This window comes from Pantherophis guttatus, chromosome 14 (assembly GCF_059756535.1).
Source record: "Pantherophis guttatus breed Tessera chromosome 14, ASM5975653v1, whole genome shotgun sequence".
Classification (NCBI taxonomy): Eukaryota; Metazoa; Chordata; class Lepidosauria; order Squamata; family Colubridae; genus Pantherophis; species Pantherophis guttatus.
This window is the reverse complement of record NC_142076.1, coordinates 479,698-495,349: the sequence shown is the minus strand read 5'-3', so window position 1 is coordinate 495,349 and position 15,652 is coordinate 479,698. Positions and strand designations below refer to the sequence as shown.

At 46.5% G+C, this 15,652-nt stretch overlaps 2 protein-coding genes across 9 annotated transcripts in view; one reads left to right on the top strand and one right to left on the bottom strand.

Annotated features, from left to right (window-relative positions):
* The window catches only part of CHTF18 (chromosome transmission fidelity factor 18), a 39,556-nt gene extending 35,277 nt beyond the window's left edge, over positions 1-4,279 (bottom strand). For all 7 annotated transcript variants that reach the window (XR_015729887.1, XR_015729889.1, XR_015729888.1 and 4 more), the window contains exons 1-2: positions 3,379-4,279; positions 2,540-2,779 (exon numbers count right to left, since the gene is read on the bottom strand). Coding sequence is in view for 4 of the 7 variants with exons in the window: in XM_034420686.3 (XP_034276577.2) it covers positions 2,540-2,779; positions 3,379-4,063 (925 nt within the window). In the remaining 3 variants the exon portion in view is untranslated. The remainder of the gene's footprint in view (positions 1-2,539; positions 2,780-3,378) is intronic.
* On the top strand, positions 3,583-15,652 carry RPUSD1 (RNA pseudouridine synthase domain containing 1). Of its 2 annotated transcripts, none has more exons than XM_034420691.3 (6): positions 3,583-3,688; positions 6,868-7,060; positions 7,648-7,771; positions 11,332-11,434; positions 12,386-12,487; positions 14,687-15,652. In XM_034420691.3, the coding sequence occupies exons 2-6, from the start codon at positions 6,879-6,881 to the stop codon at positions 15,082-15,084; spliced, it is 909 nt and encodes a 302-aa protein (XP_034276582.2). In that variant the 5' UTR covers positions 3,583-3,688; positions 6,868-6,878; the 3' UTR covers positions 15,085-15,652. The 2 variants fall into 2 exon arrangements, with proteins under 2 accessions (XP_034276582.2, XP_034276581.2); XM_034420690.3 differs by having other exon boundaries at positions 3,677-4,786.

Sequence of the window (15,652 nt, the reverse complement as noted above, 5' to 3'; positions counted from 1 at the left end):
GGGGACTGAAGTACTCAAAGTCAAAGTCCTTGAGGGATAAAATTTTCCGGCACGAATTGTGAGGCTGAAAAGTTTGCTTTGCTTTGCAGCATGCCAACCTCCTCTTTAAAGCCGGAAAAGACGCCTGGAGAGCAGTTGGAGGGCCAGCCGTTCTGAATCTGACCGAACACTGGTAAGGTCTCATATTAAGACCTACCTGGTGGCAATAAAAGCGGCAAAGTGTAACTATTTTTCCGCTCTTATTGCGTCATCAGATAATCGCCCGGCCGCCCTGTTTAGGGTGACCCGCTCCCTGCTCCACCAGGAAGCGCAGAAGGACCCCTTGGAGGGTAGAGCCAAGGACTTTGTACAATATCTGTATGACAAAATCGCTCAGATTCGGGAAAATTTGGACTCTGACTGGGTAGGTTCGGGAGGGAGGATGGAGGCAAGTCTTGAGAATATTACCTGGGAAGAGTTTGATTCTGTGACTCCGGAAAACGTGGACAAGATACTGGGCAGACTGAGCGCGGCCACATGTTTATTGGACCTGTGTCCCTCCTGGCTGGTGCTGGCCTCTCGGGAGGTTACACAAGGCTGGCTCCAGGGGATTATAAATGCTTCCTTGAGAGAGGGTGTCTTTCCTGCCGCCTTGAAGGAGGCGGTGGTGAGGCCTCTCCTCAAGAAGCCTTCCCTGGACCCAGCAGTGTTGGCTAATTACCGTCCAGTCTCCAACCTTCGCTTCATTGCGAAGGTTGTTGAGAGTGTGGTAGCGCGACAGCTTCGTCAGTACTTGGATGAATCGGCTTATCTAGATCCGTTCCAGTCGGGCTTCAGGCCTGGATACAGCACGGAAACGGCATTGGTCGCATTGGTAGATGATCTCTGGAGGGCCCGGGACAGGGGTTGCTCCTCTATCCTGGTCCTATTAGACCTCTCAGCAGCTTTTGATACCATCGACCATGGTATCATGCTGCACCGGTTGGAAGAGTTGGGGATGGGGGGCACCGTGTTGCGGTGGTTCTCCTCCTTTCTCTCTGATTGGTCGCAGTCTGTGTTGACAGGGGGGCAGAGGTCGACCCCGAGGCCACTTGTATGTGGGGTGCCACAGGGGTCGGTTCTCTCACCCCTTCTGTTCAACATTTATGTGAAGCCGCTGGGTGAGATCATCCGTGGTTTTGGGGTGAAGTATCATCAGTATGCTGATGATACTCAGCTATACATCTCCACCCCGGACCACCCCAATGATGCCCTTAAAGTGATGTCCCAGTGCCTGGAGGCTGTACGGATCTGGATGGGGAGGAACAGACTCAGGCTCAACCCATCCAAGACCGAGTGGCTGTGGTTTCCGACGTCCCGATATAGTCAGTTGGTGCCATCACTGACTATTGGGGGCGAATCATTGGCCCCCACGGAGAGGGCTCGCAACTTAGGCGTCCTCTTGGACTCACGGCTGTCTTTAGAAGAACACTTGACGGCTGTGGCTGGGAGGTCTTTTTATCAGGTTCACCTGATTTGCCAGTTGCGTCCCTTTCTGGATCGGGACTCGTTAAATACGGTCACTCATGCCCTCGTCACTTCCCGCCTGGACTACTGCAACGCTCTCTACATGGGGCTCCCCCTGGGGTGCACCCAGAGGCTCCAGCTGGTCCAGAACGCGGCCGCGCGGGGGATTATGGGGGTGACGAGGCGCTCCCATGTAACACCTCTCCTGCGCGAGCTGCACTGGCTCCCTGTGGTCTTCCGGGTGCGCTTCAAGGTCTTAGTTACCACCTTTAGAGCGCTCCATGGCTTAGGACCGGGGTACTTATGAGACCGCCTTCTGCCACCAATAGCCTCTCACTGCCCAGTACGCTCCCATAGAGAGGGACTCCTCAGGGTGCCGTCAGCCAAACAATGTCGACTGGCGGCCCCCAGGGGGAGAGCCTTTTCTGTGAGGGCACCTACTATCTGGAACGAGCTCCCCCCGGAGATACAGAAGATTCTGGATCTGCGCACTTTCTGCCGTGCCCTCAAAACATTCCTGTTTCAGCAGGCTGGCCTGGCCTAACTTTCCCTTTATATTGCTTTTTGATTTTATTTTAAACTGGGATGTCTTGAATTATCTAGGACCAGAGTGTTTAGTATATTTTTAATTGGTTTTTTATTAACGTTTATATTAAATGTATTTTTATCGTTGGCTGTTCACCGCCCTGAGTCCCTTAGGAATAGGGCGGTATATAAATTTAATAAATAAATAAATAGATAGATAGATAGATAGAGATGATAGAGAGATAGATAAAGGAATAGAGAGAGATTATATAAGGATAGATAGATGATAGAAAGATAGATAGATAGATAGATAGCCCAAAGAAGTGTCTGGCGAGGCACTATTGCTGAAAGATGCCATCTCCCGTTTTGCCCCAAGGCAAAAGAGCACAAGCACCCCGTGTCATAGCTACAGCCCCTATAAAGTCAAATTGCCTTAGTTCCTTAATAAAACTCCAAATGCAACAGCCATCCTTTTGTAAATCAGCAGATAAAAAACCCTTTTTACTGTACAATGGACTTTAAAACTCACAGTGAACTGCGCCAACCTTCCGGATCAGACCACCTTCTACCATTTCTGTGATTGTTGGGGGCTGTTTGGGTCCCTCGCATTTTGGGTTACCATCACTCGGCATCTTCTTGGGGGGAACCCGGTCTGGCCCATCTTCTTCCAGGTCCTTGAGCAGATCCCCAGCAGAGAGCGCCTCTTCAAATGTCCGCTTTTGGCTGTGGAATTTGGAGACCTTAGTGCGTCCCACTGGTAGGGCTGGACCTGCAAGGGACAACAGGAGAGCAGTCAAACGGTTCGCAGACCCAAAGGAGACCTTCCAGCTGGGCTGAGCAAAGCATCTCATAGCCCTCGACCGTGCTGCCCTTTAGGCAAACGGGATCGTTGCGTGGGCCGCATCCAACCTCCGGCACGCGGGAGACGCGGCGTTTGCCCTTAGGAGCCCTGCACGGAGAGGCGCCAGAGGGCCCAAGGGGGAGGATTCCCACTCAGCGACTCCGAGCAGCAGGGATTCCCCCAGGGAGGCTCCGGGGCTCCCTCGGTCTCCCCGGCTGCCTTCCAGGCCTTCCCCCCCACGAGAGCGGCTCTCCTTCGCGGGAGGAAGAGAACCTCAGCCGGGGCCCCCAGGCCTTGCAGCGGAAGGTCTTTCGGGAGCCTTCCCCGAGGCCTCCGGGCGGAGGGCGCTTCCTTCGCCGCCCACCGAAGGCCCAGCAGGTCAAGCAGCCCTTTTCCTGCCGGGGAAGCTGCAGCCCGAGAGCGGCCGGTCCCCTCCCCCCCCCCGCCGGTCTCCCTCCTTGTGAGGGGGGGGGCGCCCCTCATTTTGCCCCAGAAGAGGCTGCGTCGGCGTACCGCGCCCTCCCCACCTTCCAGCTCCGCCAGGACCTCCAGCTCGTCGGCGAACTGCGCCTCGAACTCGTCTTCGATGCCGTACAGCTCCCGCCCGTCGTCCTCCATCGCTCCTCCCGCTCCGCTCGACGGCGGGAAAGAGCGCCGCCAGCCGGGACAGCCTTCTTCCGGCCGGAGGGCCAGACGGGCCCGAGAAAACCTGCACTTCCGGGGGAGCCTCCAGGCCATCCGCCCCGCCCCCTCCGGCCCGGGGAAGCGCTGATTGGTCCGTGCGGCCGGGGGGGCGTTGTTGGCGGGCCGCCTTCGCCGAGACCCGGGACAGGGCAGGTGGGTGGGCCGCTCACTCGCCGGCCGGCGCCTCTCTTGGCGGGCGGGTCTCGCCGCTTTGCCCCCGCGGGCGGCTCTGAACCGTCCCCAGGGGCCGCGTATCCGGCCAAGGAGGGTGGCGCGCCGCCCCGGCTCCTGAGTCCCTCCCGAAATTCCCGAGCACCAGGGGATGCTCCCCTCAGCCCAGATCGGGGAGCCTCGGCGGGGAAAGGCCCGAGAAGTCCCGGGACGTAGCCCAGGCTGGGAAGGGGCGAAGGAGGCCCCGGGAGCCACGCGGCGTAGCTGCCGGTGGAAGGGGCGGGAGGCCGCTTCCCTGACCCCAAACCGCGGGCTGGGCGGGCTTGTGAATGGCGGAAGAGCAGAGCTCCTGCCCATGAGCAGAGTTCTTCCACCCTGACTTTTTCCTCAACAACAAAAAAAAAAAGTGTGTGTGGGGGGGGCGCCCGTTAGACGAGCTCTATGCTAGGCTCAGTGGGGAACGGAACCGTGTCTATATTTATATTTTATTTATATAAATCGAGGTAGCGCCCATCTCCCTTTCCTTGCGCGGGGCTCGCCCTGAATTTGGGCCCCCCCCATTCGAAAGTGGCGGTGTGTGTGTGTGTGTGTGTGTGTGTGTGTTGCGGGTCTGCTGAAGGGTGAGCAGGTGCTGCGCTGCTCCTTTCCGTAGTTGGGCTTGGCGGCTGTGCCAGGAGTGCAAAAGAGCGGGCAGCCCCGGGGGCCTCAGGCTGCCCCGCCCGCCATAAGCCTCGACTTTAGGAAGCCCCCTTGGGGTTCGCACAACCCACTGGATTTTGTGAGAATGGGGACAGGATATACATGTTGTAAGAAATAAACCCAAACCAAGCAAGCCACATTCAGGACTGTGAGGAAGAGTTTCCCGCTGATAAGATCTATCAACCATGGAACAAATAGGCTGCCAGAGGAAGTGATCTTGGGGTGTCTTCAAATAAGAGGCCAAATAACCACCTGCAGGCATCTGAAATGCTGCAGCAAATCCTGCACCAAGGAGGAGACTGGCCTAGACGACTTTCCAGCTCAGCTCTTCTTGTGCTCAGAATGACTTGTTTTCAGATAAACACATGCAGACTTTCACCGGTAGTGGATCATTTACACTTCTAAGTTTTAATGCATGATTTGTGTTAGGGAGTATCAGGCTCCTAAACTTTATAGCAAATCTGCCAATATTTCACATTTATCTTGTCCCATAATTTATTTATAACTTTTTAAAGTAAAAACTTACTTAGTTTTTTGCTGGTCTATTCCCTGGTCCTTTGCTCGTAGCCACAATGTGTGTGGAGATGTGTTAGTTTGCCGTTTATTTTAAAAAACTTGAAAATCACTATTATGGTACATTCTAAGTAGAATATAAAATCAGGAAAAGTAGTCAGACAGTATAAAATTTACTTGTAACTAATAAATTACGCCCACACTACAATTCTAAGTAAAATTCAAATATAAAAACGATGTCGGGAGAAATTTAAACTTTGGATGTATCTGTCCACAGAGTTGAAGTGTTTGATGAAGGCTTCCACTTCCTGTGTTTTAATCTTGACCCAAGTATCATCCACATATCTAGATCAGTGAGAGGTGGAATTCCTGTGAAGGAATTCATGGCTTTGGTTTCTACCTCTTTCATATAGAGATTGGCCACAATGGGGAAAACACGTGGACCCATGGTGCAGACGTGTTTTTGTCTGTAGTAGCCTTCATTGTATTCAGGCAGAGGTCCAGCATGGCACATATGTAGCTTGGGCTGAGTGTAATTCTGTCACCTAATGTGCTGTTTTGTAGCAGTTGTTTCTTCATTACTGTGACAGCTTCCGTTGGAATGCAGGTGAAGAATGAAATCATATTGTAAGAAACCATTGTCTCATCCAGATCCAGTTTTAGCTTCTAAAACTTGACAAAGTCTTGTGAATTGTTGATGTGATGGGTGGTGAGCTAATAAGGTGGAAGAGTAGCTTGATGTTTCACAGCCTGGTAGATAATGGAGTTGATGCTGCTGACAATGGGTGGAGTTCCCTCTTCATGGATTTAGGGAAGTCCATATATGCATGGAGTGGCTTCCCCAGGGTAAAGGTGGTAATATTGTGGTTTGTCGGTGGCACTGTCCTTTGGTAGTTGCAGGAAATCAATGGCCTTTTTTTCATAACTTCTGGTAGAATCTCTCCTCAGAGTCTCATATGTAGCACTGCCCTTCAGAAAACTCTTCACCTTGGCATTATAGTCATCAGTGTTCAGGACAACTGTGCATCTTCCTTTATCAGCTGGCAAGATGGTGAAAGTCCACATTCTGGACAGAGAGGACCACTGGTTTGAAAGAGGGGTCAAAGAGGTCATCAGTGTTAAAATTAAACATCCTTCTCTCAACAGAGAGGGGGGGATAAGGCATAATCTATATCCTTTTACAATAAAGTCCTTTCAGGAGTTCTACCCATTTGCATGCTGATTCAGATGATCCTGAGGGCACAAATAAACCCCAAGTGGCCTCAATAACTCTTCAAGAGAGTGCTAACAACCAGATGACTGCGAGGAATATAAATCCTTCCGTTCCCCCCACCATTCGGTCAGAACTGAAGAAGCTTCTTGGTTGAGAAGTAAAATGTCTACAAGGAAAAAACAAAGTCCAGTTGCTTTTTGAAAAAGTACCCTTGGGACAACTATCCTGGGTGACAAAGAATCTCCATAGATATTCTGTCCTGATCATTATATTTATAGAGTTTTTTAAAATAAAAACTTACTATCATTTTAGAGATCTGGACTGGAGCAATAAACAAGTAATGAAATAAACTCCTAAGCATAAATGTAATGGTCTTCCATTAAAATTCCCATTGTTGCATAACTATTACTGCCATTCATCCAAATTCAGCATCCATTTAATCATACAGTTTTTAACTGTTGGTGGTCTATCACTGAACTTCAGTAGCTATTCATAAAACTTTGGGTTTGTGCTTTGCTGCTACTTATACTGAGTCAAGGGATGTGTGCAGAGTGATTTCCCATTTCTATTGGAAAATCCTAAGTGATCTCCAAAAACTTCCTGGAGAGCCAGAAAAATCTCTGGGTTAGAGGACACTACAATCCTTTAATGGTGTTCATTGTATTTGTCAAACATCTCCTGAGAAATAAAGTGTAACAGTTACGGAAGCTCTGAACTACCTTTTTTTTCTGCCAAGGGTTTGCCACTATGGAGCCTGTAAGCATTGACAACCTGTCAATTTTGTATCAAAGTGAGGACTTCATTGTGGTCAACAAGCACTGGGATGTCCGCATCGACAGTAAGATGTGGTATGAAAAGCTGACTCTGCAGAGTCAGCTGAAATACCGTTTTCCAGAACTTGCTGATCCAGACACTTACTATGGCTTCAGGTAAGTGGGGAGGTTTCTGTGAGGGACAGGGTGGTGGGTCTTGATGATGGACACCTTGAGCCCCATCTGTTAAGAGAGGGCAACTAGAATGCTCGTTTCATATGCTGTTCCATCTAGGGATGCTGCTTTTACTTCCTTGCCCATTGAAGCTTTTCCTGTATCCTTTCCTGAGCAATCCTTGGAGTTCAGCACAAGCAGGGCATTCTCTTAGCTACTCAATTTTTCAGCTGAGATTTGGACTGCTGGCTTTTCAAATCATGTACAATTTCTTTTAGAACAATGCTTCTATTGTTGCTATGTTGCCCCTTTATATTTTTCTGATGTTACTAGTTTTGCCTTCTCCTGATTGGTTTTGATTGTGTTTTAATTTTTTATCATATCTTCATAAGTTGCTTTTTGCTTCTGAAGGGATCAATAGGGTGCCACTATCAAAAATCAACAGCAGTGATCCCACCAAGAGGTCTAGTCCTTCAAATGCTCTAAACCAGAAACTGACCATCTTTTAGGTCTCAACATAACAGTGAGGGTCTATAAATATTTTAATTGGGTTTGCATATTAACATATCTTGGGTATTTTTTTTCCCTAGGTTTTGCCACCAGCTGGATTTCTCCACCAGTGGGGCACTTTGTGTGGCACTGAACAGAGAGGCGGCTGGCAGTGTATACAAGTGTTTCAAAAATCAGACAGTCACCAAGGCCTATCTTGCATTGGTAAACTACCCCTGTTCTTTCCACTATGTGACAGCCAGACTGCAGTGGTTTCTAGACTGTAGAAATGGAAATGAAAATCTTTCTGAATGTTTACATTTTGAATTAAGAGGATAGACTTCGCTGAGCAGTAGTGTGTGGGGGCAATAAGAAAAGAATTGTCATATAACAAGAGAGGTCCTTGTGTAAAGGAGGCTGCTCCTTTGTGGCGGAAAGGGACGATTGTGGTGACATTGCCATGCCCACTTCACCTCGGGCCCTCCATTGCAGCCGACTTATTGCAGGTTTCATTCAGCTGGCCCTCTGCCAGCACTCCTGTCCCACCACTGATCCTTTCTTCCCCACCGTGCGGCCATTCACAAGAGACACTTATCCCTGGCTGATTCTTGATGCAGGACAACTATCTGCCATTCAATCTCCACGATGAAGGATGGGCCTCTGCTTTAAGAGAGGGGAGTTGCTGTCTTTATATACTAGTCACTTGCCCTCTCAGAGTTTGTGCGCGTGTTCTTGGTGATTCCTTGATTAGGCTGTTGTTTACTGTTAGCTAGTTTGTCTGAGTTGGTAATTCTATGATGTATTGTTTACTCTTCTCAGTGGCCTTCAGTGCCATCAACCATGATATCTTCCTGGACCTGCTGTGGGGATTGGGAAGGGCAGCGCTGTATTGAGCTAGTTCTCTTCCGTCCTCCTCAGTGGCTGGTTTCAGTCAGTGTTGATTGTGGAATGCTGCAGAGTTTGTTACAAGTCTCGACTCCTGTTTAACATTTATAGGATATTGGATCAGGTCATCCATAACTTTGGCTTTTAATGCCCAGCCAGCTATATATCTCTCTGTCCCTAGTGAAGTAAGCAATGCTGCCAAGATCCTGTCAGAGTCTGGAGATCATAGGGGCTTGGATGGGGAACAGCAGGCTTTGGCTCAATTCTGGCAACACTGAGTAGCTTTGGGTTCTCGGCCATCTGAATCTGGGAACTTATCATCTTTGGTTCTGGGTGGGGTCGCAGTTCCCCAGACAGACCTGGTGGGCAGTCTGGGTATCCTTCTGGACTCATGACTCCTGCCTGAAAAAAAGGTGGCAGTTGTGGCTAGGAGAGCCTTTGCATAGCTTTGGATTGTGTGCCACTTACACCCATTCCTGGATGAGGAGACTATGCTCAGTCACTTATGCCCTGGTCACCTGTATGGATTACTGTAATGCACTCTACATGAGGCTGTCCCTGAAAAAGTTTTAGAAACTTCAGTTGGTGTAAATGCAGTAGCATGGACTCTTACATGCACACTTAGATCTGTGTATGTTACACCACTGCTCCATCAGTTGTATTGGTTACCAATTTATTCCTGGGTGCAATTCAAAGTGCTGGTGATAACCTATAAATGCTACATGGCGGGTGGAGGTTATTTGAGGGATGATTAACTCTCTAGCGACATCTACTATGGGTCCTGGACATCAGATCCTGCAGAGAAGGCTTCTTGTGAGTTCCCACCACTGGAGAGTGTCACCTGATAGGAGCCAGACAGAGGGCCTTTTCTGATGCTGCAGCCACCCTATGGAACATCCTCCTGCCCCTTGGGTATCTGGCTGCCCCTGGCCTTCCGGAAGGGCCTGAAAGGTGACTTGGCCATCTGATCTGGGGATGAGAAAGTTGTGTGGAGCCCATAAAAATGGCTGTATCTGTTCTTGATGTGATTGTGCTGTCCTGGTGACTGTACTGTATAGTTTTTAATGGTAGCATATTTTTGAATGGTTGCTTCATTTATTTTTTGGAGGGAGGGTACTGTTTATGTTTTAATTGTAAACTGCCCACAGAGAGGTGAGTGATTACTGGTAGCCCTTGAAATACAACCACAATTGGGACCAGAACTTCCATCTCTAAGCAGTGTGGTTGTCAGCACTGTCTAGTTCAGCTTGGCGCCTCACAGGCATCCTGCCATCAAAAGTTGGAAGGGGGAAGAAGAGGGTGGAAGGATGAGTTCTGGTTGGCTGGAAATGGACTGGTCATGAGGGGAGAGATGGGCTGTGGGCAAACCTACACATTTTGTCAAGAGTTTAGGCAGCGTGACTAGCATTATGAGATAAACCCAGGAGCAAAACACAGCACACAGCGCCTTTGGATAATTAACAGTGGTTTATGTACAGTTAAATATATACAGACTTATACGTGGTAAATACCTTGTCATACAGCTACAGACACGAGAGCAATGAGATACACGACGAGAGAGAACATGAGTAGAAGGGAGATGCCCTCTGACCCGGCTTCTTAAAGTGGCAGTAACCCTGCTGCCTCACTCTAATTGCATCAGCTTTCAGTTGCTTCCACTTACAACCTTCCATCAGCTTACAGCTTAAATCTACATACCTTGACACCTTTTTTGTATTTAGTGAGCGTGGGATATTTCAGAGCTGGTTTGACTTTACTGTAACCAACACCTTTAGTAAAAGAACCCTTTGCTTTAACCAAATGGAGTCGAGGGTTTTTGTTTCCTAAGGGATTGGATTGGGACAGATCTGACAGTGGTTGTTAAGTGAATCATCATGTGACTGCATGATTTTACAACCTTTTTTGCTGTGGTTATCAAGAGCTTCATCCATTGATTCAGCTTGCTAGAAGTCAACTGGGAAGGTTGCAAATAGGGATCACATGACCCAGGGACACTGCAACCATTGGTTAGTTGCCAAGTGCCAATGATTACAGGATGCTGAATTCATCATAAGTGCATTGACCGGTCATAAGTTACTAATTTCAGCACCATTGTAACTGAACAATCACTGAATGTATAGTCCTAAGTTGAGGATTATCTGTATAAATCAAACAAATGGATGGATGAATAAAATTCAGATTTTCTAGTTCTGTAGAAAATCTGCCCTATTGATTTCTTATTCCTCAGATAGGATGTTTGTATTACCTTGTATTGTTTCTTAACAGCAATGACATTTCATATCACCAGAGTGGGGTAATGATAAAGATGGAATTGGAGGGGGAGACCCAGTGGCACAGTGGTTAGAGCGCAGTACTACAGGCTACTTCTGCTGACCACCGACTGCCTACAATTTGGCAGTTCAAATCTCACCAGGCTCAAGGTTGACTCAGCCTTCCATCCTTCCGAGGTGGGTAAAATGAGGACCCAAATTGTTGGGGGCAATATGCCGATTCTGTAAACTGCTTAGAGAGGGCTGTAAAGCACTGTAAAGCGGTATATAAGTCTTAAGTGCTATTGCTATCTATGAATTCTGAGCTACTTCCATCCACCTAGTCCCACCTACAGCACGTGGTGGTGTTGAGGGAAAAGTGAGAGAATAATAATAATAAACTTTATTGTCATTGTATGTGTATACACAATAATTTACTTAACACCCAAAGACCAGGTCCCACACACATAATCCCCAAGCACACTCCCACCCACCACAATTCCCCACCCCTAAACCACCCAAACATCCACACAATAGACCAAGTAATGTAAGTTGCCTTGCATTCTTGGAGGAAAAGCAAGATATAAATCTAACGAACCAACCAACATGGCATTGTAAATCACTGCTCTGAAGTGTCTTCTGTTTGGACAGGTGAGAGGCCACATCCAGGAGGCAAAGAGGACGATCTGCTTTGCTATAGGGAAGAATACGACTGAAGGGCTGACTCACATGATGTGCATTGAAGGGACCGATGGTAGGCTACTATGACTGTGAAGTCCCCTTTTCTGCTTTCAAAGATTGGTTTATCGCATGACAAAGAATCAGGGATTCCAGCCAAACAGTTTTGCCTCTGGGATAGCTAGGTCTACTAATAGAGTGTTTTTCTCTTTACTTTTAATTATTTTCATTTGGCCCCTGTATGCTTCGTTGCTTTGTATCTGTTTTGGCTGCTGAAAGTTCACAGTCCAATTCTCTAGGCCAGAAACCGCAAGAGCAGCTGCCCGGTGTACGCATGCGCACTGAGTGGCTGCTCTTCCAGTTCCTGGCGCTCCCGCATGTGTGAAGACCAGCTGGCCGGCGCACGTGAGCAATGGGTGATTGCTCACGTGCCCGGAGAGAGGGCTCTGCGTGCTACTTCCGGCACGCGTGCCACAGATTTGCCATCATGGCTCTAGGCAGACCTGGAAGAGATACCCTCTGAAACTCTGAAATACTTCTTCCAGGAAATACAGTCTAGTCCATATGACTTTGCAGCTTGATTCAGGTGCAGGCAGCTTCCTGCCTTTTAAGCAGTCATCTGCCTTTATGATTTCTTTCCTTGTACTCCTTTGTGCTTTTATCTACTTTGTACCTAACTTAAGGACAGTGTCTGTGCATCAAACACTGGTTTGTGAGCCAGGTTTAAGACAGCTTGGTTTTCAACCAATCCTTAATGATAGTTCATATATTCAGAGAATGTTCTAAACTTCGAAAAGAAAACAAACATAATTAGTTTTGTCTCCTTATGAGGACTACACATGACTGCCTTAATTTGTTGGTTGGTTGAATACATAATCCTAGAAAAATGCTCTCCTTCTCTTCCTAGAAGAGAATTTTGACTTTGTATCAGCCTGTGTGTACTTTGCTGGACTACATGCTGAAATTTTTAAAACTGCTGAATTACTGTTATCGCTCCTTAATAAAAACAATGTCTAATTCTTAACAGGTTGCAAAAGCCCGAAACCTTGTCGGTCAGAACTCGTAGTCCTTGAATATGGGTTGTACAGTGGAGAGCCAGCAACAAAAGTGCTTTTACAGCCTCTCACAGGTACAGAGATCTCTCCCCCAGAATTAGCATAAAATTCCACTGCTGCCATGCAAAAGAGATTTCACTGTTTACACCCTTCCTTGTTTCTTTATGGTTCTGTAGGCTTGGTTGGTACATGGAGAAATAATGCTAAAACCATTTATTTATTTAAGTTATATGCCACTCACCTCCCTATCCAGCGAATCTTTAGAAAATAAGCTTTGAAATTACATGTATCTGTGGTAAAAAAAACTTTTAATTTTTTTTAAAGTTTAAATGTTAATTGCTCCACATATAATTATTTCAAATGAATAGGTGAAGAATTCTATTATGTTACAAATGTTATCTTATATAATGGACAGTTTAGAGTTACCTAAATTCTTGTCATTTTGGAAAGTGAGTATTAAGTATTGAATGCATTTTAAAAAGTCCTTCCAGATGTGAAGTGGTAAAAAGATACAATCCATGAAATAAAACAAGATCCTTTGGTGTAGTGTTTCTCAACCTTAGCAAATGTACGATCTCTGGACTCCAACTTCCAGAATTTCCCAGCCAGAATTCTGGGAATTGAAGTCCACACATCTTAAAGCTATCAAGGTTGAGAAACACTGCTTTAGTAGATAGTTGGACTGTGATTAGCTAAGAGACTGCTTGTCTTCAATTGTTTTTGCCTGCCCAGTATGTTCCAGCAGGGTGGGTGTGCTCTAGGTCTCCTCCATTAAACACGGCCATCTTGTGTGACCTAGGAAGCCTGCCCACTCTTTACAGGCCACACCCTCTGAACTTCATCCCCCCCCCAAGAAGAATGGCACCCTCCTTCCTAGGGTTTTAGAAAGTTTGAAAATATGGCATTGGCCCCAGGCCTGAGCTTGATGCTTGTTGTTTTATTCTTTTGTTGATTTTGTTTATGTTGGATAATTTTAATCATTGGTCTCTGATTTTATATTTATGTTTTTTTCTAGTTTTGTACATTGTCCAGAGTCCACTAGAATCGGGCTACCAATAAATTCAAATAAATAAGTAAAAGTAATACTGGTCCTAATGACATATGTATTAGTCATTATATACATATTAATCAAGCCTCTGTTGTTCAGATACTAGAATGACAGCATGTACAAACTGAATAAGTAAAATTATCTTTATTTGCTTGCTTTTTTCCAGGACATGGTAGTATAAAAGTTAGAGTTAGGCCAGTTTTCTAGTGTTGATTGTACAGACCTATCTGCACATTTCAGGAGAAAAGAATTACGGATTGCAACTTTTGTCTCAGACTGAGACTTGTGATTTCTTAGCTCAGTTTATTTTCCAAAAACTGGTTATAGTTTCGCAGAGAAGCTAAAGCTCAGAGGTGGAGTGATGGGTTTGTCTGCAGAAGGGGGCAAGTTAGATCCTTAGCATTTCCAAATAGTGCTAGGAAAGATTTCTGCCAGACACTCTAGCAAGCTGGCAAACTAGTGAACTCTAAAAATTTAACATGAGGCAGCATTTTGTTTTGCTCTGTGGTCTAGCATCAACCTTGAGTACAAGAGACCCAAGGCTCCATCCTGTAGCTGGGTAAAGGAAACAAAAGCCGACCCTCTGTAGAGGCGGCACCTTAGCCAAGGTGCTCTGTAGAGGGTCGAGGGTACAGCTTGAGACTCTAGAAATTGAGACACCAGGGAATTCCAAACGTACTTACCCAAGTTCAGTTTTAATGCTTCCTTATTAAAAATAGTTATAATAGTAAATTAAATACCCTCTTCATTATAAAATGGGGAGGGTCTGCAGGGGGTCCCAAAGTGTCAAGATGAAAGCTTTGATTACGTGACGGTGGCTTCCATAAAATATATTGGATTTTAATGAAACATGCAATGTAAATAAAATTAAAGGAAGTGTTTTTGTTGTTGAGTTACTTTTGGGAATGTATTTGTCATACCACCAAACTGCCCCATGCTGGGACAAAGTTGTTTTGCCACTAGTGGCTTCTAGTATCATCCAGCCATTGCATCAAAATAACAGTAACGAAGAGAGCTCTATATCATCCCAACAATGATAGAATGATTCCAGAAGACAGTCTTAAGTCACAGATTGGTTAATGGCATATAGACAACTTCCCGTACTTATAACAAACATGCATGCTTTCGCACAAGGTCATCAGTAGAGTATTGGAAAGAATCTTGCACAAACAGCCTAAGTTTCCCTGTTTGGAAACTTGTTTTCCTTGTACGTCTTTTTTCTTAGGAAGAACGCATCAGCTCCGGGTCCACTGCAGTGCCATTGGGCACCCAATTGTTGGGGACTTTACCTATAGCTTTAAGAAGGACAATGCTCCATATCGGATGATGTTGCATGCGTATTATTTGTGCATTCCAACCAACAAGGAGCTTATTGAAGTGAGCGCTCCAGACCCCTTTGTTCCCTCCTTTGACAGCAGTTGGGTCCCTCAGCGTCTTACACACCACTTGGATGAGCTGATCCAGGAATTGAAAGACAAGGGCATCTGGGCAGGGAAGGAAGAAAAGCAGGAAGATCCATCTGCTGTCCTAAATTGTGACGTCACACCTGAAACGAAGACCCAAGAGATGGAGGAACAGCAAACCCACTGCAAGCAGTGGTTGTCTGAATGGGCACCGGAATGAAATAGCTACTCCTTTGCGACTGAAATGGAAGCCATCTCTGGGGCTTGTGAACAGCCTCGATCCCTGGACTAAATAAGGGCACATTTCTGCTTTAGTTACAAATTTCCCCAGGAATGAGGAGCACTGCAGTCCTAGATTGTCATTCTAAAAGTTCCGTGCCGGCATTGCAATATTTTAGTTCTCTTGGCTCAGCAGTCAGGAGAGAGGACAGCCAGACAAGATTGGTGATTTTATTGGACGTACAAAGGGGCTGAATTGAGGTGTAGGTAGTCCCCAATTTATGACCACAATTGAGGCCAAAATTTCTGTTGCTAAGCAAGACATTTGTTAAGTGAATTTTGCCTCATGTTATGACCTTTCCTGCCACAGTTGTTAAGTGAATCACTGCAGTTGTTAAGTTAGTAACAGCTATCATGTAAATCTGGCCTTCCCATTGACTTTGCTTGTCAGAAGGTCATCACATGACCCCGGGTCACTGCAACTGTCATAAATACATGCCAGTTGCCAAGCACCCAAGTTTTGATCACGTGATTAATTGCAGGAATGTGGGAATGATTTCAAAAAGAAA

Coding starts and splice junctions, on each gene's coding strand:
- RPUSD1 (XM_034420690.3), top strand. Junction 7,061..7,647: donor GACACTTACTATGGCTTCAG/GTAAGTGGGGAG, acceptor TTTTTTCCCTAG/GTTTTGCCACCAGCTGGATT. Junction 7,772..11,331: donor CCAAGGCCTATCTTGCATTG/GTAAACTACCCC, acceptor CTGTTTGGACAG/GTGAGAGGCCACATCCAGGA.